Source organism: Gobio gobio (genome assembly GCF_949357685.1).
Source record: "Gobio gobio genome assembly, chromosome: 1".
NCBI classification, from domain to species: Eukaryota; Metazoa; Chordata; class Actinopteri; order Cypriniformes; family Gobionidae; genus Gobio; species Gobio gobio.
In genome coordinates this window covers 38,334,051-38,360,693 of record NC_137097.1, presented here as the reverse complement: position 1 = coordinate 38,360,693, position 26,643 = coordinate 38,334,051, and the positions used below count along the sequence as shown (strand labels likewise).

The 26,643-nt window shown below is 38.7% G+C and overlaps 1 protein-coding gene across 1 annotated transcript in view; it reads left to right on the top strand.

The window, feature by feature from the left end:
- Window positions 1–26,643, top strand: part of arhgap44a (Rho GTPase activating protein 44a) — a gene marked incomplete at its 3' end in the record, with an annotated part of 85,949 nt that overhangs the window by 17,226 nt on the left and 42,080 nt on the right. Inside the window, exons 2-4 of the mRNA XM_079811549.1 lie at window positions 23,091–23,130; window positions 23,308–23,427; window positions 23,506–23,582. Coding sequence (XP_079667675.1) covers window positions 23,091–23,130; window positions 23,308–23,427; window positions 23,506–23,582 — 237 coding nt within the window. The remainder of the gene's footprint in view (window positions 1–23,090; window positions 23,131–23,307; window positions 23,428–23,505; window positions 23,583–26,643) is intronic.

Here is a 26,643-nt window from a genome sequence, read left to right as displayed (position 1 = left end):
GTGAGGTGTGCCATCTGCTCGACCGAATCCAACTCCATACTGAGAAAAGAGATCCTCTACACAGGGGCGAGTTTGCTCTTTTCCCAGTTGGCCTGAAGACCCAACTGGCTGAGGTGTCTGATCACCAGTTCCCCGTGTTCGCACAACTGATCCCTGGACTGTGCTAGAATGAGCCAGTCGTCAAGATAGTTGAGAATGCGAACGCCCTGTTCTCTCATGGGCACAAGGGCCCCCTCCGCGACTTTCGTGAAGACACTGGGGGGACAGAGACAGCCCGAAGGGCAGGACTTTGTACTGATATGCTCAACCCTCGAATGCAAAGCGCAGATACGGCCTGTGTTGAGGAAGAATCGAGACAGGAAAGTACATGTCCTTCAGGTCAAATCGCTGCAAACCAATCTCGGGGACGGATGCATTCGAAAATGCGTTTCTGCGTGAGCATCTTGAATGGTAGCTTGTGAAGGAGTCTTGACCGCAACTCCGAGATGGTCATGTTCCCGCAGTATGCCTCAGCATGCTGAATGCCCAAACACGAGATACAGCGCTGGTGACCATCCCCACCGCATCCAGAAACACACAGATTGAATGTCATCTTGAAAAAGACGCAAGCTCTATCTGTGTAGCTCTTTTAGAAGGACGCTCTCCTTGGTGCTGAAAAACGCAGGGGGAACGGTCGCGGTGTCACAAACAGGGAAGTAGTACAGCCTGACGTGAGTGATTTCCCACAAGAAGGCACTCTCTTACCAGCCGTAAGAACGGCTTTTTAGCACTCTCCACCTAGTGCACCAAACCAGCTGTGAGAACAGCCTTTGTGTTTGCTCTTACAAACAAAACAGAGAGACAGTACTAGTACCACGCAACCCGCTGCTGTGCCCTCACACCAACACTGACTGAAGAGATCCACTTCCAAAAGGCAGGCTCAGTCAGTTCCACTGCTTTGTAGAGAGTGATTTCAGGATGAACCATCCACCACTCGGCTCCGAAGTGATAAGCTGATTAGATGAAAGCACCTGTAACTCATTTATACCCATGCTGTGTGGCATGAGCAGCTGGTGCAATCATTTAGTGTAATCGTTTAGTTACACTCGAAGTAGATTGGCTCTCGCCAGCGAGATTCCTATTCGTCGGTCTCCGACGTGGAGTCGGAAGTGACCGACTGAATGTGAACTGAAAATAAGTTGAGCTGAAGTACTATAACTACTACTTTATTTACTAAAACTAAAACTGAAATAAAAGCTAAACAGAAATACAGGTAAAAAAAAAAAAAAAAACTAAAACTAATAAAACTGACAAAAATAAAACTGACAAAAGCACAAAAATGAAAACATAAATTGTGCTCAAATATACAATTTCAGTATGAACTCAAATATTCCTAATCAGATTTGTATATGCCTCTATAATATTTACTTATTCAACAAATATTTTGTTTATCATACCTGAAGGTTTACCATATCTACTGTATATTAGTCTGTTTCCTCCTGGATTAATTAATGCTACATATCTGACTGATCTTTCCAATGCTTGTTTCAATGCTCCATTTTGTTTGTTCCTCTTGCTAAATTCCCCCTCCAGATCTGTATTTATCTCACTGCCACTGTCAGAACTTTGTTTTGGCTGTTAATGATATAGGAATCTCACATTTGGTTGCCTAGTAACCATGCATCTCGGGTTTTAAAGCCTGTTCATCTACAGCATGCTGCCTACTTGATATTGATAATTACATCCTGTTATTTCAGGAAGGTGAAAAGACAAAGCAGAGCCCTGTACTTCTAATATCAGAGGTCCAAATGCACCCTACAGAGATATGCTGTAATTAAATCGCCGCATTTTATTTGTTATGGGAGGTAATTTGTGTAATGTGCAGCATAGATTTATAATCAACTGTTAGAGTTGTGTGATTACCCATAGAAAAGAAAAATCACTCAATTAGCATCTGAATTGTTACATCCATTTTAATGAAAATTCACCCTATTTATTTTCTAAATGCATGTTATTGATCTTAGTGAACGATTTATCCTTGCACGTTTCTTTAAAAAATTACCATTTTTCATCTATTATATAACTCTGTATCTCTATAATATTTACTTTTTCAGCAATTGTTTAATTTGTATCTCTTCTTATTTCTCCTAAAGAGTTTTAGGAGAAACATCTGAGATAAAGTTGATACTTAAAGGGGACCTATTATGCCCTTTTTCAAAGTCTTGATTTTCTTTTTGGGCTCTACTAGGTTTTCATGCTTTAATGTTCGTCCTCTGGATGGTTCGCCTCTGCATCGCCATTCAGTGGTCTGTCTGGCGGATGGGCCGTTTCGTCCTGGTGCTCCCTATCTTCGCCATCACTGTCATGGTCCCTGTAAGAATATATGTACAGAACATGATAGTTCTATCCAGGGTTTGAAATTAACACTAGCCAATTTGGCGGGTTACTTATTATGTTTACTCACTTTGCTGGGGAAGTTCGTGTAAGCCAAATTGCGCAGATTTAGCGCAAATACTCAACTTGTGAGTCATCATGATATATTAAATACAGCGTATTGTGCAGAATCGGCGCATATCTGCCTTACTTGAACACACACGTCACTACACAACAAAAAATGGCGTGCTTGTTCATTTGCATTGAAGCAATAGCAAAGATAAAAAAATTCGAAAAAAACATAGTAATGTGGCGATACTTGCATTGGGTAACTAATCCCAGTGAAAAGACCCACCAAGCAACGAAGGAAACCAAGAAAAGAACATTAGAAATTTTAATACCAAGTGGCAAGCTGGGCACGAGTGGCTCATCTTTGACTCAACACACAATGTAATGTATTATGAGGACTGCAGGACATAAGCTTTGGAAAAGCACAAAACAAACAATTTTGTACTGTATTGATCTGTCCACATAAAATACATTTTTGGTGAAAAGGATGAGAAGGAAAGAGAAAGGGAGGAGATGGCTAGATGACCGGAGGGGGGAAAATTAGTTTAAAATCCTGGTTCTATCTGTTAATTACGGTGTTTTACTTACATCTTTTTGTAGGACATCTTCTAGATGTGCAAGTAGAAAGTAAACTGACCTGGTCATGTGACCTTTCACACTAGTCACATGACATTGATAAATTTTAATCAAATCTTTTTTTTCTTTTTTTTTTTCTTTTAAAAGTTAAATTTCTTTCCCAAAGCCAACAACAACACTTTTAGAGCTTCCAGGAATTAGAAAAAAAGACATGGTCACAACTGTAACCGGTGGGATTACAACAAATTTGCGACAAAATACGGTTTTCGGGAAACGGCCATGACTAGCTAGTTGATTTCTTCAACGATACATCTTACTATAGTAGTAAGCAGCGTGTTACATCGCTGAATGGGAAATACACCCCTGTTTAATTTCTGTCTCTATGAAGCCCCTCCTTCTGTCAAGCGCAATGTGCTTTGATTGGTTGGCTGGATCAGTGCGTTGTGATTGCTCAACTGCTTTGAGCGTGTTTGGGAAATGTCCCCTCCCTTACCATAACTGTGAGTTTTAACACTACTAATACAACTCAACCAGGCTCTGCCCCTTTATTTTGCATATGCCATGAGCAGGAATTATTTAAATGAGGAATAATGTGACACGTTCGTTCATTGGAAGAAGACTCATGGTTACAATCTAGGTGTTTCAGAGAATCCAGAAACGGTGCTTGCTAATATAAAGAATAACTACCTTTTGGAGTGATTTTGGGCTTTATAACTTTGCAGACCTTTTTCGTGCTCAAACAGCAACATTACACACCAAAGAGAGTTGTAAAAATGTAAGGAAAATGTAAAATAAGCTTAATAGGATCCCTTTAAAACACAAATGAGAACTTCCTGCACATGTGAAAGTGTAACATCTGAGCAAAAACATTTGACTTCATCTGATGGGTTTTGCATTTAATGTTGTACCTTCAGGTCAGACATCTGGGCATATGTAATGTTCTGCAGGGAAAGGAAGGTTCAGCTATTTTTATAAATCAGATTTTACACTCCCTGAATGAATGATGTTTCAGAAAGTGTGTGTGTTCCTTGCAGTTATTCTTGCATATTTAACTGAGTGGTGACCTAGTTCACTGCACGTCCCCCAGTAAGTGGGTTTCTCTGTTTTACTTGCCTTGTGTCATTCCCCGTCTTTCGTTCTTACCATCTCAAGGTAGCGCTTATGTGTCTCGCTGCATTTTGAGGCAGAAATTTTCATAAATGTACTCTGTAGAGAGATACTCTAAAAGCAGGTCTCGCATGAAGAAAATGCAGTTCACCGCCAACGCTTCAGGCCGCTCTCTCTCTCTCTCCGTTTCCCAGTTATTAAAATGTAGCATCTCTTGTGTGAGAGGAAGAGTGGGCAGCACAGTGGGATAGGAGTGTATTACTCTCTCTAGATCAGATATACTCATCTTAGGTGCAGAGTGAGGAGGAGGAGGAGGAGGAGGAGGAAGAGTTTGAGCTGCCAGTTTCCTCTGCACCATTTTTCATGGCTGTGCTAGATGGTAAAATGTCAGCCGGGTGGACGAATTGCAAGTGTGACCTCTTTTGCAAGAATTATTCCTCTGAGCCACATCATCTCATATTCAGTTGAACTGTCTTAAGGCTAAAATCCGAAAATCGCCTCTGGGGTTAAAAGCTGCAGATTTAAGGCATTTGTTAAAGGGGACATATTGTGGAAAAAAAGGATTTTCTTTTGATGTACTGTGTAGACGTCCTCTGACATTCAAAATGCAAAGCTCCTTCCCTAGTACTCACAGTTCTTTTATGGAAAATAAGCCACAAAACCCAGGATAGAATTGCCTTGACAACCATGAGCATGTGGACATACAGTATGACCGCCCACATTCACATATCAGCACCTTTTCAGTATTCAGCAACTTGGACTGGCTTGATGAACAACAGTGTGAACTATGTCAGCAAGCAGAGATTAGCCAATCATAATAGAGGTAATTTGGTTTATTTTAAAGGGTCAGAAAGAGTTTGGAGAATGGTAATTTAGAACTAAATTATGGCGTTATTGGTGCAAGTAACCTTGGCTAATATTATGGGAGAGTGGAATATGATAGAAAATTACATCTTTTAATGAAAGCGTAATCCTTTGAAGTCTTAAGTTGTATCCTCTCAATTGATTTATGAAAAGGAGTGGTGCTAAATGTTGTGTTCCAATATTTCAGCAAACTAGCAATGTTTCGGTCACAGTCAACAGTTTTTATACAGTTTATTTATGGAGTAAACAAATTGTTCTACAACCCCAAATCAGAAAAAGTTGGGACAGTATGGAAAACGCAAAAAAAAAAAGAAAAAAAAGTGATTTCTAAATTTACTTTGACTTGTATTTCATTGCAGACAATATGAACAAAAAATATTTCATGTTTTGTCTGGTCAACTTCATGTCATTTGTAAATATGCATCCTTTCCTGTCATTCAGACCTGCAACACATTTCAAAAAAAGTTGGGACAGTAAAGCATTTACCACTTTGTAATGTTGCCATTCCTTTTCACAACACTTAAAAGACGTTTAGGGACTGAAGACACCAAGTGATTAAGTGTTTCAGGTGTAATTTTGTCCCATTCTTCCTGCAAACAAGTTTTAAGGTGGGCAACAGTACGGGGTCTTCGTTGTCGCATTTTGCGCTTCAAAATGCGCCACACATTCTCTATTGGAGACAGGTCGGGACTGCAGGCAGGCCAGTCAAGTACCCGTACCCTCTTCCTCCGCAGCCAGGACTTTGTAATGTGTGCAGAATGTGGTTTTGCATTGTCTTGTTGAAATATGCATGGACGTCCCTGGAAAAGATGTCTTCTTGAAGGCAGCATATTATGCTCCAAAATCTCTATGTACTTTTCAGCATTAATGGTGCCTTCACAGAAGTGCAAGTTACCTTTGCCAAGGGCACTGACACAACCCCATACCATGACAGAACCTGGCTTTTGGACTTGTTGCTGGTAACAGTCTGGATGATCATTTTCTTCTTTGGTCCGGAGCATACGGCGTCCATTCCTCCCAAAAAATACCTCAAATACTGATTCATCTGACCACAGTACACGTTTCCACTGTGTGATGGTCCATCCCAGATGCCTCCGAGCCCAGAGAAGTCGACGGCGCTTCTGGACACTGTTAACATAGGGCTTCCTTTTGGCACAGTACAGTTTTAACTGGCATTTGTGGATGTAACTACGTATTTTGGTACTTGACAAAGGTTTGCCAAAGTAGTCCTGAGCCCATGTGGTGATATCGCTTATAGATGAATGACGATTCTTGATGCAGTGCCGCCTGAGGGATCGGAGATCACGGTTGCTCAGCTTAGGCTTTCGCCCTTGTCCTTTACGCACTGAAATTCCTCCAGATTCCTTGAATCTTTTAATTATGTTATGCACTGTTGAATGTGAAATATCCAAATCTCTTCCTATGTTTCTTTGAGGAACATTGTTTTTAAACATTTCAATAATTGTCTCACGTATTTGTTGGCAAACTGGCGATCCTCGGCCCATCTTTGCTCCTAAAGGATTAGACCTTTCTTGGATGCTGCTTTTGTACCAAATCATAATTACAATCACCTGTTGACATCACCTGTTTCAAATCACATCATTATTTAACCATTTTACCTCATTATTAGCCCTAAACTGCTCCTGTCCCAACTTTTTTTGAAATGTGTTGCAGGTCTGAATGACAGGAAAGGATGCATATTTACAAATGACATGAAGATGACCAGACAAAACATGAAATATTTTGTGTTCATATTGTCTGCAATGAAATACAAATCAAAGTAAATTTAGAAATCACTTCTTTTTTTTATTTGCGTTTTCCATACTGTCCCAACTTTTTCTGATTTGGGGTTGTAATATTTTTGTAGAAACTGTGATGCATTTTATTTCAGGATGATTTGATAAATAAAATATTTTACATATAACTTTTGTAAACATTATAAATGACTTTTATGTCACGTTTGATCAACTTTATGCATCATTGCTGAGTTGATATCATTATTTTCTTTTTTGTATTCTAAAGATCCATTAACATCCATCATAGTAAATTAAGGTAGATTAAGTACAGAAAGATGGTGACAGATGTCAGTGTCAAACTGCTTTTGTGGTACTTCTCCATGGGATTCTACTCACACGATTACTAGCACAGACCCCTCTGTTTATCCACTTCTAATAAAGTTGATATGTAGGCCACCTTATACAGTATTTACAAGTCACAAATACTCACAAATTCAAACTATGTACTTCCATCCACATCCTGTCTATGTTTGAGGTCATTGTGTTTGGGTTTATATCCCGTCTGCCTAGAATGTGCAATTGGCTCTCGGCACTTGACGTAATAGTTCAAATACATGTCAGATATCCCAGGAGGAAACTCCTCCCTCTGAAAACAAACAGCATGGAGGAGCTCAACCCCTTGTCTGTCTCTTTAAAGATCCATGCTGATATAGACCTCTGGCTTTGATCTTTCTTCTTAAAACAATCCCCTCTGGCCTGAGTGCCACCAGGGCTGCGGGAGACACTGAAGTGTCCCCTTAAACATATGTTCCTGTCATCTCTCTCTCTCTCTCTCTCTCTCTCTCTCTCTCTCTCTCTGAGCCAAGGCATGGCAGCAAGGGGATGACTCAAATGGCTTTCTGAAGCAGAATCGGTACAATTGTATAGTTACCCAATGAGTAGGAAGACTTCACTTGGAAGGATAAGTCTGCCTGCTGGACTCCTCCATGTATCTGCCTTTCATAGCCATAGGGTGCCTTTTGTTCCCAAATGCAAAGGAAAATTGTGAGTGCTTGTGAAACTCTGTCATATGAGCAAATATGAGAAATGCAAAAGTCAATATGAATGACCTAATTTTCCTATCCTTTCCTAATGCCCATTCCTGGTTACATTGTGGCGTGTTATGTAGAGAACAATGCACTCTATGTATACGGTATACGTACACTATTGTTCAAAAGTCAGTAAGATTTTCTTAAATTGATTTATTTTTATTCATCAAGGATGCATTCATTGATGCAAAAGTGACAGTAAATAAATGTTACAAAAGATTTATAATTTAATTTGTTTCCACAAAAATATTAAGCAGCACAACTTTTTTCAACATTGACAATGCCTTGTTGATGCCAGAGGAGAATGGCCAGACTGGTTCAAGCTGATAGAAAGGCACACTCTAAAAAACACTGGGTTAAAATGTGGGTTGTTTTTAACCCAAGGGCTGGGTAAATATAGGACAGAACACATGTTGGGTTCATTTTACCCAGCAAATTGGGTTGTTTATTTAACCCAGCATAATCTGTTGATTCATTTTTATTATAATAGCTTTTTACTATAAAAGCAAACTTAAAAAAAAAAAATACTCCACACAACCACTGGTTTGTATGATAATTCCTTTATTTTCGATCATATTTTACAGTATAGCATATATTATATTGTTTTTTTTAAACACATTGCCTACATTTAAGCTCATTTAACAAATATTAGAAGTAAAAATTAAACATTTAGAACTAATTCAAGTGTAATCGACCAGTCTCTGTTGTTTCATTTCCACCGTAATGGCGCTGAATCTCTTGCTGGACCTTGTATCGTGTTCAGCAGGGGAACTTCTAACTTTAGACCACTGTTTCTCTCACAGCCGAAATATGCTGTGACTGACTCCATAGCCTGTCCATAAACAATCAGTGTACAGTGAACATATTTTAACTTCCTAAAGGGGATGATACACAGGGCAACTTTTTTGAGCAATGTTCCTGGGCTGTGTTGTTGCCAATCGATGTTGCTTGGGCACTTTCCCATTGAGATTGGGCAACACATTTCTATCTGGATACTTTAGATTGGTCGTGGGCCCTGTTATTATCAGTATTTATATTCTGTAGCTTTTTGAATAAAATCATAAAATTTTATGCAAGGCATCAGTCGTTCCCATCACACAAAAAGACAGACGCGACACTCGTTTTGGTGACTCACATCGTGCCCCTGTATACAGGTTGTTACGTCTGACCCTGGAGCTGGGTAACACAAAAACTACCCAAACACTGAAAAAATATCCCAAAAAATGACCTAAAATGCTCAGCCCAGGATTTGGCTAGAAAAATTAACCTAATATTTTTGGGTTATTTTAGAGTGCAACATTAACTCAAATATCCACTCGTTTAACCGAGGTCTGTAGAAGAGCATCTCTGAACGCACAACACGTCAAACCTTGAAGCAGCAGAAGACACACCGGTGCCACTCCGGTCAGCTGAGAACAAGAAACTGAGGCTACAATACACACGGACTCACCAAAATTAGAAACTAGAAAACGTCGCCTGGTCTGATGGGTCTCGATTTCTACTGCAACATTGAGATGGTAGGGTCAGAATCTGGCGAAAACAACATGAAAGCATGAATCCATCCTGCCTTGTATCAACAGTTCAATCTACTGGTGGTGTAATGGTGTGTTGGATATATTCTTGGCACACTTTGTGCCCCTTAGTACCAATAGAGCATTGTTTAAACGCCACATGCTGACCATGTCCCTCCCTTTAGGACCACAGTGTACCCATCATGATGGCTACTTCCAGCAGAATAACACACCATGTCACAAAGCTCAAATCATCCCAAACTGGTTTCACTAGTTCACTATCCTCAAATGGCCAGTCACCAGATCTCAATCTAATAGAGCAGCTTTGGGATGTGGTGGAACAGGAGATTTGCATCATGGATGTACAGCCGACACATCTGCAGCAACTGTGTGATGCTATCATGTCAATATGGACCAAAATCTCTGAGGAATGTTTCACATTGTTGAATATGTGCCATGAAGAATTAAGGCAGAGCTGAAGGCAAAAGGGGGTCAAACCCGGTACTAGCAAGGTATACCTGGCTGGTGAAATAAACAAACAAAACTAAATGAAACAGCAGTGCCGCATATAGCATAATAATGCTGTTTATAACATAATACAACAACAACTTAAAAGGTCCTAGGCCTGGCCCTCTCTCCCCACCCACTGTCATCACTCCTGCTTTTATCCTTCCATGGGACTCGAGATTGTCTCAGAGGTGTCACCCTGCTTCACCAAAATACACTAAAATAGGATTAAAAACTAGATTTAAAAATCGTATTTCTAATTTTAAACGGCCGTCAATGGAGAACGCATTACTTTCCATTAAAGGCTCCAGCAGAGTTTTTCTGTAGAGTGTAGGACCCTTTTCTCCGCCTCAGTGCCAAGGGCTGTTTGCACTCATGCAGGATGACAGACACACAGCTGCTCTGCTTTCTGCATGTAGATCTGCGAGAAATATATCAAGATGAAGAAAAAAAATGTTAAAGAAAGCCGGTAAACAGACATTTTTGCGTTGTTTACACACCTGTTCATTTCCATATTTGCTATTTTGATCCTCTGCCAGGCAAATAAAATGCATTTTCTTCATGATTACTTTCTTCTTTTCTCTGGCTTAATGTTGAATATCCTTAAGAAAGAGATGGTCCACTTCTGCGTGTGATGCCCCAGATAATTGTCCTCATATCCCACTATATGAGACTTGTAGACTGCTTGGATGAAATATTCAGTCATAAATACTCAAATGCAACCTTTCTCTCTTGCCTAAGTACGTGATTAGTGTATTGTCCTGTTACTGCTCTTTAAAAGAATGCCTAAAGCTTCAGAAAAACTAGCACATCACTTCACAGTGATGCCATAGAAGAAAATTGTTTTGGGTTCCCCAAAGATCGTTTTTGGTGAACAGTTCTTAAAATAACAATTTGTTGTCTTAACTAACCTTTTTCCACTATAAAAAAACCTTTTGTCTTATGGAAAAATTCCAGTGATGTTAAAGGTTCTTTATGGATCCCCATATTCCTATAAAGAACCTTTATTTTGAAGAGTGAAGTGATGCTATATACCCAATATTTGAAGCCTTTTTATATTTAGGGCCAGATTTACTAAACAGAGCACATTAGCATGAGAGCGCAATCCCATAAAAGTGGTGATAGGAGTGGAAAGCGCGTGATCTACTGATGCCACGCAAATTAAAGAACACAGACGCAGCCGGATCATTTCCATAATGACCAACACAATCTACCAAGAGTAGTGCAAATTAGTGTCAGGTTTAAGACATACTTTTTAAATAAATAACGGCACAAATATCAGTAAATTGACTAGTGCAAACCTTGCATGATTCATTTAAATACTCTCATCTCATAAATTTGGCGTCTGAATGGAAACTCCTACAAATGTATATGCAATAAGATCAGCCTCAAAAAATAACCCCGTCCACGCATTTTCACCGCTCTCCTACACACTTCAGTATCTCATCGGAAGTAGTAGGTCATCCGGGTACTTTTTGGTACTTTTTGCCTATTCTTTTATGAGTACTGTGAATTGGGACATAATTTTTTGTCACATTCAGTTTTTTGCCTACTATATAGTAGTTTGCCTGTCTGCCCGCCTGTGTTCCTTATTAGTTAGGGGCGGCAGTGGTTCAGTGGTTCATATAGGTTGTCTACAAACCGGAAGGTTGGTGGTTTCATTCCCCGGTTCCACCTGACCAAGTGTCGAGGTGTCCATGAGCAAGACCCCTAACCCCAGCTGCTCCCAACGAGCTGGATGGCGCCTTGCATGGCTGACACCGCCGTCGGTGTGTGAATGGGTGAATGTGAGGCAATGTGTAAAGCGCTTTGGATGGCCATTGGTCTGTTAAAAGCGCTATATAAAATGCAGTCCATTTACCATTTACCATTTAGTTTCTATAGTGAGTCATGAGATACACACCTGTTCCCTGTTCTGTCCTCTCTTCTATATAAAAGTTTTGGGACATGCACATGAACTTTAATGACATCCAATTCTCAATCCGTAAGGTTTAATATGAAATTGTCCCACCCTTTGCAGCTATAACAGCTTCAACTCTTCTGGGAAGGCTTTCCACAAGGTTTAGGAGTGTGTTTATGAGAATTTCTGACCATTCTTCTAGAAGCACATTTGTGAGGTCAGGCACTGAAGTTGGACGAGAAGGCCTGGCTCAAAGTCTCTGCTGTAATTCATGCCAAAGGTGTTCTGTCGGGTTGAGTTCAGGACTTGTGCAGGGCAGTTGAGTTCCTCCACACCAAACTCACTCATCCATGTCTTTATGGACCTTGCTTTGTGCACTGGTGCGCAGTCATGTTGGAAGAGGAAGTGGCCATCCCCAAACTGTTCCCACAAAGTTGGGAGCATGAAATTGTCCAAAATGTCTTGGTATGCTGAAGCATTAAGAGGTCTTTTCACTGGAACTAAGGGACCAAGCCCAACCCCTGAAAAACAACCCGACACCATGATCTCGCCTTCACCAAACTTTACACTCAACACAATGCAGTCAGCAGGGTTTCCGCGGGTCTTAAAAAAAAAAGTCTTTATTTTACCTGGCACAATTTAAGGCCCTAAAAATGTCTTAAATTGGATCAGAAAGTCTTAAATTAAATATCATGGCATTAAATTAGGGCCCTATGATTTCTGCAATGCAGAAAATGTGGACAGAATTGCAGAATCCATTCATAAAAATGGAATTACTGTATATTGCAGAATGTCACAGAATTTGTCAAAATGTGGATGAATAAATCAAAAGTAGGTCAGAACACTTAAAGGGATAGTTCACCCAACAATGACCAATTTTGTCATTCCAAACCCGTAAGATTTGTGTTCATCAAATAAAGCGATTGTGTCTCTTCAGAAAATTTGCAATAAACTTCTTGATTGAACTTTTGAAGCATTAAAGTGGCAGTTGCTTAGACTGTCAATGGAGGGACAGAAATCTTTCTGATTTCATTAAAATATCTTCATTTGTGTTCTGAAGATACATGAAAGTCAGTAAAATTTTGTCCAGAAAAATTATAACAGAAAAAAATGAATATAACAGATTTCATAGGGTCCTACATTGAATTCCAGTACAAATTCAAAACATCAAGATAAATCAAGATACATTTACTTGACAAAATAATAAAAAATAAATAAAATAAAAATAATTCTGTGAAATTAAACTACATTAAGTGAGTTTGGCATTAAAACAAGAACAAATATCTGTCATTGTGTATGAAAATTACTTACAATGAAATTAAGTTGATTTTTATGAATCCATTGGCAGATATTTGTTCTTGTTTTAATCATAAAATCCCTTTCACAAGATTTTCCAATATTTCTTATCTCAAACTTTAAGCTATTTTTTGTGAAATTAATAAAAAAGCTGTGGAGATCTGTAGGAAATTGTATTCTCAAACTTTAAAGTGTCACTAATGTACACATTTACATTTAAATAACATACATGTTTTGTTCCCTTCAATTTATTCCTTAAATTTTCTTTAGTTGATCTTAAAAACGTCTTTACAAGGGCTTAAATTTACCTTCATAAAACCTGCAGAAACCCTGAGTCAGACAAGTACTGTTCTCCTGGCAACCACCAAACCCACACTCATCTATCGGATTGCCAGACAGAGAAGCGTGATTCTTCACTCCAGAGAACACGTCTCCGCTGCTCTAGAGTCCAGTGGCTCTGCTTTACTCCACTGCATCTGACGCTTTGCATTGCACTTGGTGATGTAAGGCTTGAATGCAGCTGCTCTGCCATGGAAACCCATTCTATGAAGCTCTCTACACACTGTTCTTGAGCTAATCTAGGCCATATGAAGTTTGGAGGTCTGTAGCTATTGACTCTGCAGAAAGATGGCAACTTCTGCACACTGTGTGCCTCAGCATGCGCTGACCCCGCTCTGTGATTTTACGTGGCCTACCACTTCGTTGCTTTTGATTTAGAGGGGTGTCCCAATACTTTTGGAAATATAGTGCATAAGACTTCAGTTCATTCAGTTCTTTGCACTGTGTTGTTTATGTTTAATTTCTCCTGTAGTTTTCATTAGTGATTGTTTAGTTTGTTAAAAGTTTGTTTCCTTGAGTCTCATGAGCCGTGCGTGTTGTAAAGCAACACAGATACTGACACATGTAACTACATCTGTAATTCATTTCTGTAAATGCATCTATAATTATACTCTTTACCCTTTCCTTACACCTTAACCCACCCTTAAAACCAACCCATACGCCTAGCCTGACCCGTACCACACTGCAATAGCAGCAAAGTGTTTGCACTACAACATCAATACAATAAGTACATTATATTTTTACCAGTACCTTTTAAAGACACCTAATATAAAGTGGGACTCCTGATATACAATTAATAGAAAATAACAGCTCATATAATATTAGGCTAAGAACCTCCTTTTACTGACCAATAGAAAAATAAAATAAAAATAAAAAACAGATTTTTTAACGTTTCAGGCCTTATTTTGCACCCTATTCTTGGCCTGACAAAGTGCTTGAAATAAGATGGAGCAAGAAGTGGAGCCAAGGAACAGATGGCAAAAACAATCCCTCCACCACAGGGCTGTTGGCATCAGATAAGAGCCCTGATACCAGCACTATTCTTCTCTGTGGTGATAAAGTCTCATTCTGTCTTTAAATAAAAGCAGTAGAATGGCTATTATGCGGATCGGCCCGGCAGCGGCGTGGCTCTGCTCGGGTCACAATAGCAGGAAGAGGTTTTGCAGACAGTACAGGATGTTGGGAAGGAGAAAGGCTGAGTATGTGTGGCTGCTGTCTTGACTGTTCTGAGGTCTGTGATGAGGGCCGTCCGTACACACATTGTTCCTGCGGTCCCCTCAGTGTCAGGCACCACCCCGCTCACACAGGAAGTGCCGTGTACACAAACTGAGTTTGGAAATCTTTGGCTGGGAGCTGATAGTGCTCATATAGACCTGAATGGCAGCGATTTCATTCACTCCAGGAATTAGAAGTCATGCATTGATGTGAATTAGAGGACTCGGCGGGTTTGTACCAGACCTGAAACGACCCGGCCGAATCACTTCTTGCCTGAAACCAATGTGTATAAATACATTTTTACTCTTTACTTTTGCTCACAGAAAAAAAGTTATTATGACAAACAGTGAGAGTTTCGGACAGGTCATTAAACTCTAGATGGCGCATGCAGGCTGAACTTTCTGCTTGCAGCCACATCATTCTCTATAGAGTACAGCTGATTGGTTGGTTGCTGCTGTATCAGTAGCCAATGAGCTCGCTGCTCAACCTTAAAATACTTCAGTATTTGTTGTAGCAGTTTGCAGTGTGACAACTCCAAGAGTTGTCATGACAGAAATAGAGATGACAAATAAGAAACACCATGCATAGCAGATTTAAAAGTATGCTCCATTTCCCGCATACATTCTTCTTTGTAACACTTCCCATTAACCATACGTTTTTTAACCCATGTTGCCATGTAATCTGTACTGTATGTCGAAAATATGGGAGGATATTTTTTTTTTGGCATGGATTTTTTTCACAAGTTGTATATTTTGAGAGAAAAACATGAAAATATAGGGTACAACGGGGCTAAAAGTTCCAAGGGGTAAAAGGCTCCATTGATTTTATTTTCATCTAAACCTCAAAAACCACAAAAACTTGCCTCAGCACCTTCCAAAACAACCACTTTTCAAGATGCACGTGGAAATTTGTCTGATCTTTGACGCAATCACGGGCAGCAGCGCAAAGTTGATTCTGTGCTCATTTGATCTAATATTTGATGTTTTAAAAATGTAGATTTAAGTAGCAAATAAGAATCGCTAAAATTATTGAATATATTTTGCAACAGTTTTTCAATAACAGAAGAATATGTAAAAGTATGGTATTTGGGGTAAAATACACCCCTGCTGTTGGGGTAAAAGGCCTGTTTAGACCATATTTAACATGATAATAAACAGCTTGCTGACTTTTCCAATTGTTGACATGACATGGTTCGATTCAGATTGTAACTATCATATATTAAGTTGGGTGTCCTGTCCACCTTAGACATAATCACCATATTTATAATGAAACCATCATATTTTAAAAATGTGATATTAATCTTATAATAAAATATAATTTATATTTACTACTGTAAATCTATATTAAATTATAATGGGATCTCCTTCAATGCTTTCAGAATCTTTACTTTTTTAAACGATTTTGTTTCTATATTTTTCATATATATTTCTAAATTAAGATATTTTAATGATCAAAAATTCATCAAAATAAACAGAAAATAGTTCAAATTTTGCATAAGTGATTGTTTTGAACAAGTTTTAACTTAGACATTATCAAAAACATATTATTTTAGCTAAAGTATTTGTATCAATACTGTGTGCCTTTTGCCCCATGCTGGTGAGCCTTTTACCCCACACATACCCCCTCGACACCCCATACATTTTTAAGATTTTTAATAAAATAAACCACTTTTATGATTTTTTTTTTTCACACAAAATCTGTTGCTCCATATATGTTCAATACAAACACACACTCACCTAAAGGATTATTAGGAACACCTGTTCAATTTCTCATTAATGCAATTATCTAATCAACCAATCACATGGCAGTTGGTTCAATGCATTTAGGGGTGTGGTCCTGGTCAAGACAATCTCCTGAACTCCAAACTGAATGTCAGAATGGGAAAGAAAGGTGATTTAAGCAATTTTGAGCGTGGCATGGTTGTTGGTGCCAAACGGGCCGGTCTGAGTATTTCACAATCTGCTCAGTTACTGGGATTTTCACGCACAACCATTTCTAGGGTTTTCAAAGAATGGTGTGAAAAGGGAAAAACATCCAGTATGCGGCACTCCTGTGGGCGAAAATGCCTTGTTGATGCTAGAGGTCAGAGGAGAATGGGCCGACTGATTCAAGCTGATAGAAGAGCAACTTTGACTGAAATAACCACTCGTTACAACCGAGGTATGCAGCAAAGCATTTGTGAAGCCACAACACGCACAAACTTGAGGCGGATGGGCTACAACAGCAGAAGACCCCACCGGGTACCACTCATCTCCATTACAAATAGGAAATAGGAAAAAGCTACAATTTGCATGAGCTCACCAAAATTGGACAGTTGAAGACTGGAAAAATGTTGCCTGGTCTGATGAGTCTCGATTTCTGTTGAGACATTCAGATGGTAGAGTCAGAATTTGGCGTAAACAGAATGAGAACATGGATCCATCATGCCTTGTTACCACTGTGCAGGCTGGTGGTGGTGGTGTAATGGTGTGGGGGATGTTTTCTTGGCACACTTTAGGCCCCTTAGTGCCAATCGGGCATCGTTTAAATGCCACGGCCTACCTGAGCATTGTTTCTGACCATGTCCATCCCTTTATGACCGCCATGTACCCATCCTCTGATGGCTACTTCCAGCAGGATAATGCACCATGTCACAAAGCTCGAATCATTTCAAATTGGTTTCTTGAACATGACAATGAGTTCATTGTACTAAAATGGCCCCCACAGTCACCAGATCTCAACTCAAAAGAGCAGATTTGGGATGTGGTGGAACGGGAGCTTCGTGTCCTGGATGTGCATCCCACAAATCTCCATCAACTGCAAGATGCTATCCCATCAATATGGGCCAACATTTCTAAAGAATACTTTCAGCACCTTGTTGAATCAATGCCACATAGAATTAAGGCAGTTCTGAAGGCGAAAGGGGGTCAAACACAATATATTAGTATGGTGTTCCTAATAATCCTTTAGGTGAGTGAATATATTTTTCTGTATATCATACACTATAGGAGTAGTGAAAAGCAAATTTTTTCTTAAGGTGCTTTTTTATTGCCTTTAGCCCCGTTGTACCCTACGTTTTATTTTTGTTAATTTTATTTAGTTAGGCTAGGTTGACGTTGCTAATTTGAGGCAACTGAAAACGCCATTGACCAACAAAAACCTGGTCTAAAGTCAATAGTGCAGTATTTGTTGTGCTATTTTAAGGGCGTGTTAGAAATCTGGGCCTATAGGCCATGCACAACGCGCGTACACTCTGCTTATCACACACACCGGGATGCGCAGCAGCACACACACATTTTTAAATATAAAAAATACAAGAATTCCTCTCCGGAGAAGCGTTCAGTCTCTCCGCTCGCAAATTCTGACTGTAAATAGCGAAATCCATCACGGTGCAAACAACTGGCTTTTAAAAGGAATGGGAGATGACACTCTGATTGGTTTATTGCACGTTATGCCCAAAACACACCCATGACTCATTAAGAGACTAGGTACAACCCTTTTGGACAATGCCCCTGGCGGGCCGACAATTTTTTCCGTTGTTAAACTAGCAAAAGTGGATTCGGACACGCCCTAAGTGCACCTGCACCATGCGTGGCATGCGGATGATCCTTAAAATAGGGCTCTTATAGTCAGTTTCTCTTCAGTATGCATTCAGATACACATGTAGGCATTATAAAAATCTTTTTTTGGTAAAGTTATTTTTCATTATGAGTATGTTTTAGCATTCCTTGCATTCCATTCATTCCTAAGAGGGTCAAACTGACCCACAAAGGTAAAAAAAAAATTGTACCACATAAACTCTTCGGATCCAGTCAATTTGTGTGTGTGTGTGTGTTCATGGTGCGATAAAAGTCCTTAGGTCTTACACCACTCCAATGAACACTAAATTTGTAGTTTTTTTTTCAAAATGACCCGATGGATGGATGAGGGATAGATGAGGTGAATTATCCATCGTCTCTCTTAGTATGGCTATACATTTCATAAAGCACATCATAATTATTAAATAAAGCACAGCATAATTATCATTGTCATTCTTTGGATGTTGTTCCAGCCGTGACGTCGCAGAAATAGAAATTATTTCTAAAATATAATGCCTTGTTGCTCGTTAGGACAGAATTTGGATTAAATACCTGTTCACACCAAGGACAATAATTATGTCCACCCATTAGAACGATAACGGCACAGAGAAAATGGGAAATATTAATGCAGTGGAATGCAAAAGAAACATCTCTGCAAGGTGAGTCATTTTGAAGAGTGAGTGGAGAAGAGCTTGTGTGAGCCTCATGACAGGCCAAGTCGATGTGTGCGGGACAGTCCCCGGTCAGTGCCTCATCTTTGGCCCGGCCCCAGCAGGCCTTCTCTCACTGAGCACTAGGTCATTCACATGCATCATATGTTCTCCTCTGCCAGGCCGCTTGTTTGTTTTTGTCTTTGCCTTGGGAAATTTGCAGAGTATGAGAGCAGTTCAGCTTGAAGCATCTGTTGTGTACACCTTTTTAATCAATCGACCTGAAACTGGAGGAGGATGCAGCTCAAAGGCAGGAGGGACAGTTTGATAACACTAATTTTGTACTTTACAGTTATTTTATTGCAAAAGACTGTTAAAATACACTTTTGTTTAAAACATAGTTAAATGTGGGAGTTTAATAACTTAAATAACTGCAGGCTGTTTATGACTGGCATGTGGTGTAGCATCTTGGGTTTTTAATATAGTACGTTTGCTCAGGTGTGTGTATATTGGCTATTTTGATTGTGGCTCATCAATCCATTTTCTAATACTATTTTTCTGAATTACCACTTTGCAGAGAAATTTCAAAAAATGTTGTGAAAGATTAGGAAAACAAACTATTTTTATTTTCTTTATAATAGTGCACTGTGCACTGACGAAACATGCACAATAAGACTAGGGAGATTTCTATGGAAAGTCAATAGGGTCTGTTTCATGTCGTCTTCAAAGCGAACAGACAGACTGAGTGATGAGTCACCGACAGAAGGTAACATTCTGATGTTAGTAAGGGTAAAAATCCCTCGAAATTGACAAATGTTGTTTAGGAGGATATTGCATTTTAATTATTAATTGCTGTTAAATGTGTTTGGGGATATTTCAGGGTTTTGGTAAATCATGCACAAGTTTTATTACCCTTCAGAGAGCCTATGGAGTGACTATGAATAAAATAAAAAAAGAAAAGTAAAATTTGTAGGTATGGATTAAATATGATTAAATAAAATTGGGGTTTATTGTTTCTATGTATATATATATATATATATATATATATATATATATATATATATATATATATATATATACATATATATATATATATATATATATATATATATATATATATATATATATATATATATATATATATATATATATATATATATATATATATATATAAGCAATTAAACATTTATTTAAATTAAATATTTAATAAAAAATTATTGAATAAAATATTTTAATTAATTTTAATATCACTGCCTACTGCTGTTTTGGATAGAATTTAACAGTCTAGAAAATAACTGACCTATAGTAAATCTTGATATTTTGAGACTTTTTTTTTAGACTTTTTTTAGGGTCATTGGAATGGCGGGTCGAAAATCTAATGAGTACAACTTTATTATTACGATTATGTTCGAGGTTCAATTTAACCCGCATATTTCATCATTAAAGCTGCACAGACCCAAAATCAATTATAAACAAAAATCATTTTTGATGTATTTTATGTCAGTTCCTCAGATATCCTTTGAAAACTGATTTTTATTTATGAATTTGGCAGACTCTTTTATCCAAATAAACTCACACTGAATTGAAAGTGTACACTTCTTCTTCTTCTTCTTCTTCTTCTTCTTCTTCTTCTTCTTCTTCTTCTTCTTCTTCTTCTTCTTCTTCTTCTTCTTCTTCTTCTTCTTCTTCTTCTTCTTCTTCTTCTTAGTGTGATTTTGGTGAATTGTATTGAATCCAATAAGGGTCAATTTGTCTCCCCACCCTCAAAAAGTTCTGCCCTTGTAGCTTGATGGGAAGGTTTTATAAAGGTCAAATCATCAGCACTGCAGTCCTCTGAATGGGCATTTTCAGGTCCATTGGGGTGGAGGAATATTACAAGATTATGAAAGGTCGTTCAGAAATACACTTAGCCAACTTACACTTACCCAAGAATTCTTGCCGTTTGTGAAGTCTTCTCATGAAAGCCAAAGCACCTGTACCTGTATGGTTAATTATAACAAACATTGATTGCATTTTCCAACCTTGAAAATTCTTGAAATTGATCTACTCTACTCTGATTGGTCAGATGGCCCAGTCTGTTGTGATTGGTCTACTCTGCTCGGTCTGGTCAGATGGCCCAGTCTGTTTTGATTGGTCTACTGGCATTATGCAAATGTATTACATTGTTACGTTGGTGTAAAAGGAAGTGAGACTGGAATTACTGACAACTCATTTCAGCACTTTAGAATCGATTCTTTCTTTTAGGAGATTATTTGTTGTGCACTTTGATCTTTAAAACTTTGCAGACTGTTTACATTCATAGACTATATTAGCTATATTACACACTGCATTAAAGGCAATATTCGAAAAAGCATAACAGTTGCACTTTAAACATGCTGCTGTTTCTACCTATAAAATGCTCCTCTCAGTACATCAAGACCCTCATTTACACTCTAACAAGTCACTGTCATCGTTGATGGGAAGGAGATGTGCTGTGTCTATTTTCATTCGCCGGCATTTGCTGCCATGGCAACCTGCTCTTCTGTATGTATGTGAGCGCCATATGGGTCATGCTGCTTATCTGAGGCTCAGCAGAAAGAGAACCTGTTCTGCATCCTCGCTGTGGCTTCAGACTTGCTGTGACTCATTATGAATTTATAATGGCCAGAGTTCAATACGCCGCATACATAAGGGATCATAGAAGTTTTTTTATTGATTTTCATGGCTCATGAATGTACACTATATTGCCAAAAGTATTGGGACACCCCTCCAAATCATTGAATTCAGGTGTTCCAATCACATCCATGGCCACAGGTGTATAAAATCAAGCACCTAGGCATGCAGACGCTTCTACAAACATTTGTGAAAGAATGGGTCGCTCTCAGGAGCTCAGTGAATTCAAGCGTGGTACCGTGATAGGTTGCCACCTGTGCAATGAGTCAATTCGTGAAATTTCCTCTCTACTAAATATTCCACGGTCAACTGTTAGTGGTATTATAACAAAGTGGAAGCATTTGGGAATAACAGAAACTCAGCCACAAAGTGGTAGGCCACGTAAAATCACAGAGCGGGGTCAGCGCATGCTGAGGTGCACAGTGAGCAGAAGTCGCCATCTTTCTGCAGAGTCAATAGCTACAGACCTCCAAACTTTATGTGGCCTTCAGATTAGCTCAAGAACAGTGAGAGCTTCATGGAATGGGTTTCCATGGCCGTGCAGCTGCATTCTAGCCTTGCATCACCAAGTGCAATGCAAAGCATCGGTTGCAGTGGTGTAAAGCATGCCGCCACTGGACTCTAGAGCAGCGGAGACGTGATATCTGGAGTGACGAATCACACTTTTCTATCTGGCAATCCGATGGATGAGTCTGGGTTTGGCAGTTGCCAGGAGAACGGTACTTGTCTGACTGCACTGTGCCAAGTGTAAAGTTTGGTGGAGGGGGATTATGGTGTGGGGTTGTTTTTCAGCGGTTGAGCTTGGCCCCTTAGTTCCAATGAAAGGAACTCTTAATGCTTCAGCATACCAAGACATTTTGGACAATTTCATGCTTCCAACTTTGAAGGAACAGTTTGTGGATGGCCCCTTCCTATTCCAACATGACTGCGCTCCAGTGCACAAAGCAAGGTCCATAAAGACATGGATGAGCGAGTTTGGTGTGGAGGAACTCAACTGGCCTGCACAGAGTCCTGACCTCAACCCGATAGAACACCTTTGGGATGAATAAGAGTGGCGACTCCTAGAAGAGTTGAAGCTGTTAAAGCTGCAAAGGGTGGGCAACTCCATATTAAACCCTACGGATTAAGAATGTCATTAAAATTAATGTGCAACATTTTTGGCAATATAGTGTATGTGTGACCTGTTGAGGGCGGAGTTGACCATCCATATATTTTTGAAAGGTTTATCTAATTTTAAAGGTTTTGAACTGCCAGTTACAGTATCTACGGAATGTTGATTTGTTGTTCTTATGAAATTACTGTATTCAAAGCCAGATAAATATTGGCCTGGTATCAAAATACAGAATGGAAATACGGGCAGAACCAGTGGTAATCTTGTTTTAGTAGTTGGTGCTTAGAGTTTCTTTTTGGAGTGCAATACATATTCTAATGGTACAGAAAGCTATTTTTCTTGGTTTTTATTTAAAACGTTTTTTAACGTATAATACAACTCATTCATTATCACATTTGTTGAGGTTGTATTTCAAAATCTCTCATGTGTTTCTGCATATAAGTGTATTAAATAGCGTGTGTTTAATTAATTATGGAAGGGATTTAGTGGGTGTGTTTAGCTAAATTATTCAGCCTCTTGCTCATGCAACACCTAAATGACTGTTTTCTCTAATATTTCAGGGCAGAAAAAACAGAGGTACTGAGTGAAGACCTGCTACAGGTGAGATTAAATCTGTACTGAGATCAGTGTGAACACAACCGCACACACATACTGCATGTACTTATCTACAGCTCTAATCCACACTGTTGTACTGTACAATCTATACTCTTATCTACAGTACCCTGCTTGTTCTGTAAACATATGCATATGTTTCATATGTGCTTATTTTACATTCAGGTGGAGAAGCGTTTAGACCTGGTAAAGCAGGTCTCTCATAGCACACATAAGAAGTTGACCGCCTGTCTGCAGGGACAACAAGGCGCTGATTTAGAAAAGAGATCAGTCAAATCGCCCGCGGTATGTCAGTTCTCAATGTTTTCTACACTGCAATTGTTCACACTCATAACAACTTGATTGTGATTTTTCCCTAAACAGAAGAAATTGCCCCTGACGACACTTGCTCAATGTATGGTGGAGGGAGCAGCTGTGTTAGGAGACGACTCTCTTCTTGGGTAAGAGCTCACATATACATTAAAGCCATAATATGTAATTTTTCGCCACTAGAGGTCGCTTATTCAAAACAAAAGCGTAGCTTTGATGATGCCTTGATTTCGCAGAGCTTTTATTATGCCACAGATGAACACTTCCGCTTCTTACGCTCATGCATAGGCCTATGTGGGGGAACGCAGCGCTGTTTTATCATATCAGATACATTTGAGTCTGTTGAAAGTTATGTTATAATGCTACTCTGTGCGTTCGCTCGGCGGCTACTATGATACATTTGTTCACACTGCAGTAAGCTAGCTCGATATTAGGCATGGTAAAACATGGTACTCGCAGTGAATCAAGAAAACAAGATTTAAACAATAAGACTGTGTTGAGCTATATAACAATGATTCGTTTTCTGTCAATGAATGTATCCAAACAGTTGCTCACCTGTCTAATGAAACACATAATATATTAAAGCGTCTTTGGTGTGTTTAATAATGTGTATTGGTTAGGGTTAGAGGGTTAGTTTAGGGAGGGCATCTTGTCCCAATAAGGCGGCATCCAATTAATAATTTTAATAAATATAATAATTTAAACTCTGTTATTATTGCATATAATTTCATGTACAAAAACATTGAGGAGCAAATAGTATCTACCTCTATAAGTATAAATTGCATCTAACTACTATTTACTCTTAGCCTTTTGCAAAGAAAATATGCTATTTTTACTTGATAGCCCCTTCCTTATTTTTTTCACACCCCACATATTCTTCAAATTTGAAGTAAACTCGTTTAATTTTGATAGCTTATTCAGAAACAAGACTTGTTATCCATAAAGAAGCAAAATGACAGAGTTATCTAAAGTAAATCAAGAGAAATCTGCCAGTGGGGAAAGAAAAATAGACATAATTCAAAGGGTAAAACAAGTTTATTTTTCTTATCCCATTGTGAGATCTTTTTTTTTTTTTTGTCTTTCAGAAAATACTTCATATCTTATGTTATTTTGCTTTTCAAGTAAATGTTTCTTGATTTGAGAATGTGTACTGGAAAACATGACAAAATACAGAGAAATAAAATCACTTCAGAGCAGATACTGGATTTTATTTCCTTGAGTTTAAAAAAAGAGAAAATTAAAAATGTGCGAAATTGACAGATGGGACGTCAGTGTACACACACACACACACACACACACACACACACACACACACACACACACACACACACACACACACACACACACACACACACACACACACACAAAATGGTGGCAATGCCAAAAAAAGCCTTCACTCATTTCAGACACTGATATACTATTTTAACAAAAGATTAAGCCTGTAATGAAAAAACAGACAAAATGGCTTACCAATCACTTTGATTGTACAACCCAAATTTAACAATTGCTCAAAGCAGAGGAGAACAGAAGCATTAATCCTAGCTTTTTATTTTATTATTATTATTAATTAACAATAAACAAGAATGTGAACATGAATAAATGTGACAATTCAATATCCCAACGTTCCCGCCCTCTCCCACCATGCTTAACCCCATGGTCTCTTTGCAATCGGAGACATACTAGCGTATAATGTCACAGAAAAACAAGGTTACAGGAATTATGAAACCAAATACAAAATAATCCTAGCTTTATATAAATGACAGGAGTACTGTGCATGTCACTCTCAGTGATATTTTATTATTATTATTTTTTTTATCATTTTTATTAATATTTGAATCAGAATTTTTAAATACTTTTAGTTTTCATTGCAATATTAGTGTTAAAGAAGAATAGAAATAAAATTTGCCTTGATCTTTTGACATATAAGAGGTCTTTATACCATCAAAACGTCCTGCAAGTTTCATAGCTTAAGGAGGGGGGGGGGGGGGTCCAATTAGTTGGACGTTTGACAGAGTATTTCTGTGCTAAATACACTCAACAAGTTTCGCAAAGTGTTTTTTTCCCCCGAGTATGGCCCTTTATGACATCATAAAGGTTGGATTTCTTTGTATGTGCACTTCTCCCGGATGAGCGCGTGCGCACATCAACCAGAGCATGAGCATCGATAACAAGCTTTGTTCGGGTTACGGTCTCAACATCCCAGCGTTGGAAACAAGTGGATGGTTTATTTTAATGGCGTTCTGGATCGCATATGATTATATGTTTGTTCATAGCATTTTGTTTTGTATAGGAGGCACAGTGTAATTGAGAGTTTGCAAAGAAACTTGTTGAAAGATTAACAAGTTTTATGCAAATGACGGTTTTATATGGATAATGTTAATGTAACTTACTCACGTACAAAAGCGAGTGGTCATTGATACTGTTTTTTATGCAGTGACGTTAGCCAATCATAACAATGGCCGTTTACTGACAAGCCTTAAAGGAGCCACACACCTTAAAGGGGTCATCGGATGCAAAATTCACTTTTATGTAGTGTTTCATGGGCGTCAGAACCATTGTATGTGGGTGGGACAAAACATTACGATCAATGATGTTGGACCCACTCACTTTTATCGGCTCTAATTCAGCACATGTCTGTTTACATACCCCTAGCCGATAAACACTTGTTATTAAACACATGTTAGATGCTTTATTTCCACTTTTCTAATATTTTCTTCATTTTTATTGGAAAATAAATGCCTTTTCGATCTGATATGTGATGGGAAAAGGGAGTAGAGCGAGTTCAGCAAAAAGCGGATTCGAACCGAGGTTCGATTTGCGTCAAAACTTGATGACATGCGTCTTACCCCTACACGATTGCCTTTCTCAAAGATATGGTGATTTCCGTAATTTTGTCTTTCCCAACCAGACGTTTAGCAAACAAGGCGGTATATTTGTACTTAATGTAAATGGCATCTACTCCAGTAAAATGTTTCTGAGAGAGGACCCACCCACATTTTTTTGGCTTCCGACGCCCATGTTAAGTGTTTGCATATAAATGTGTCTTTGCAGTGTGTGGACAGAACCACCCTACAATGATAAAAATCCATTTACTCCTTTTTTTAATCCTCAAAAAGCCTAAACACTAGTCTCAATAATCAAGACGTTTTAATTTTACAAGCAATATGTAATTTAAAAATGGATCATTCAAGA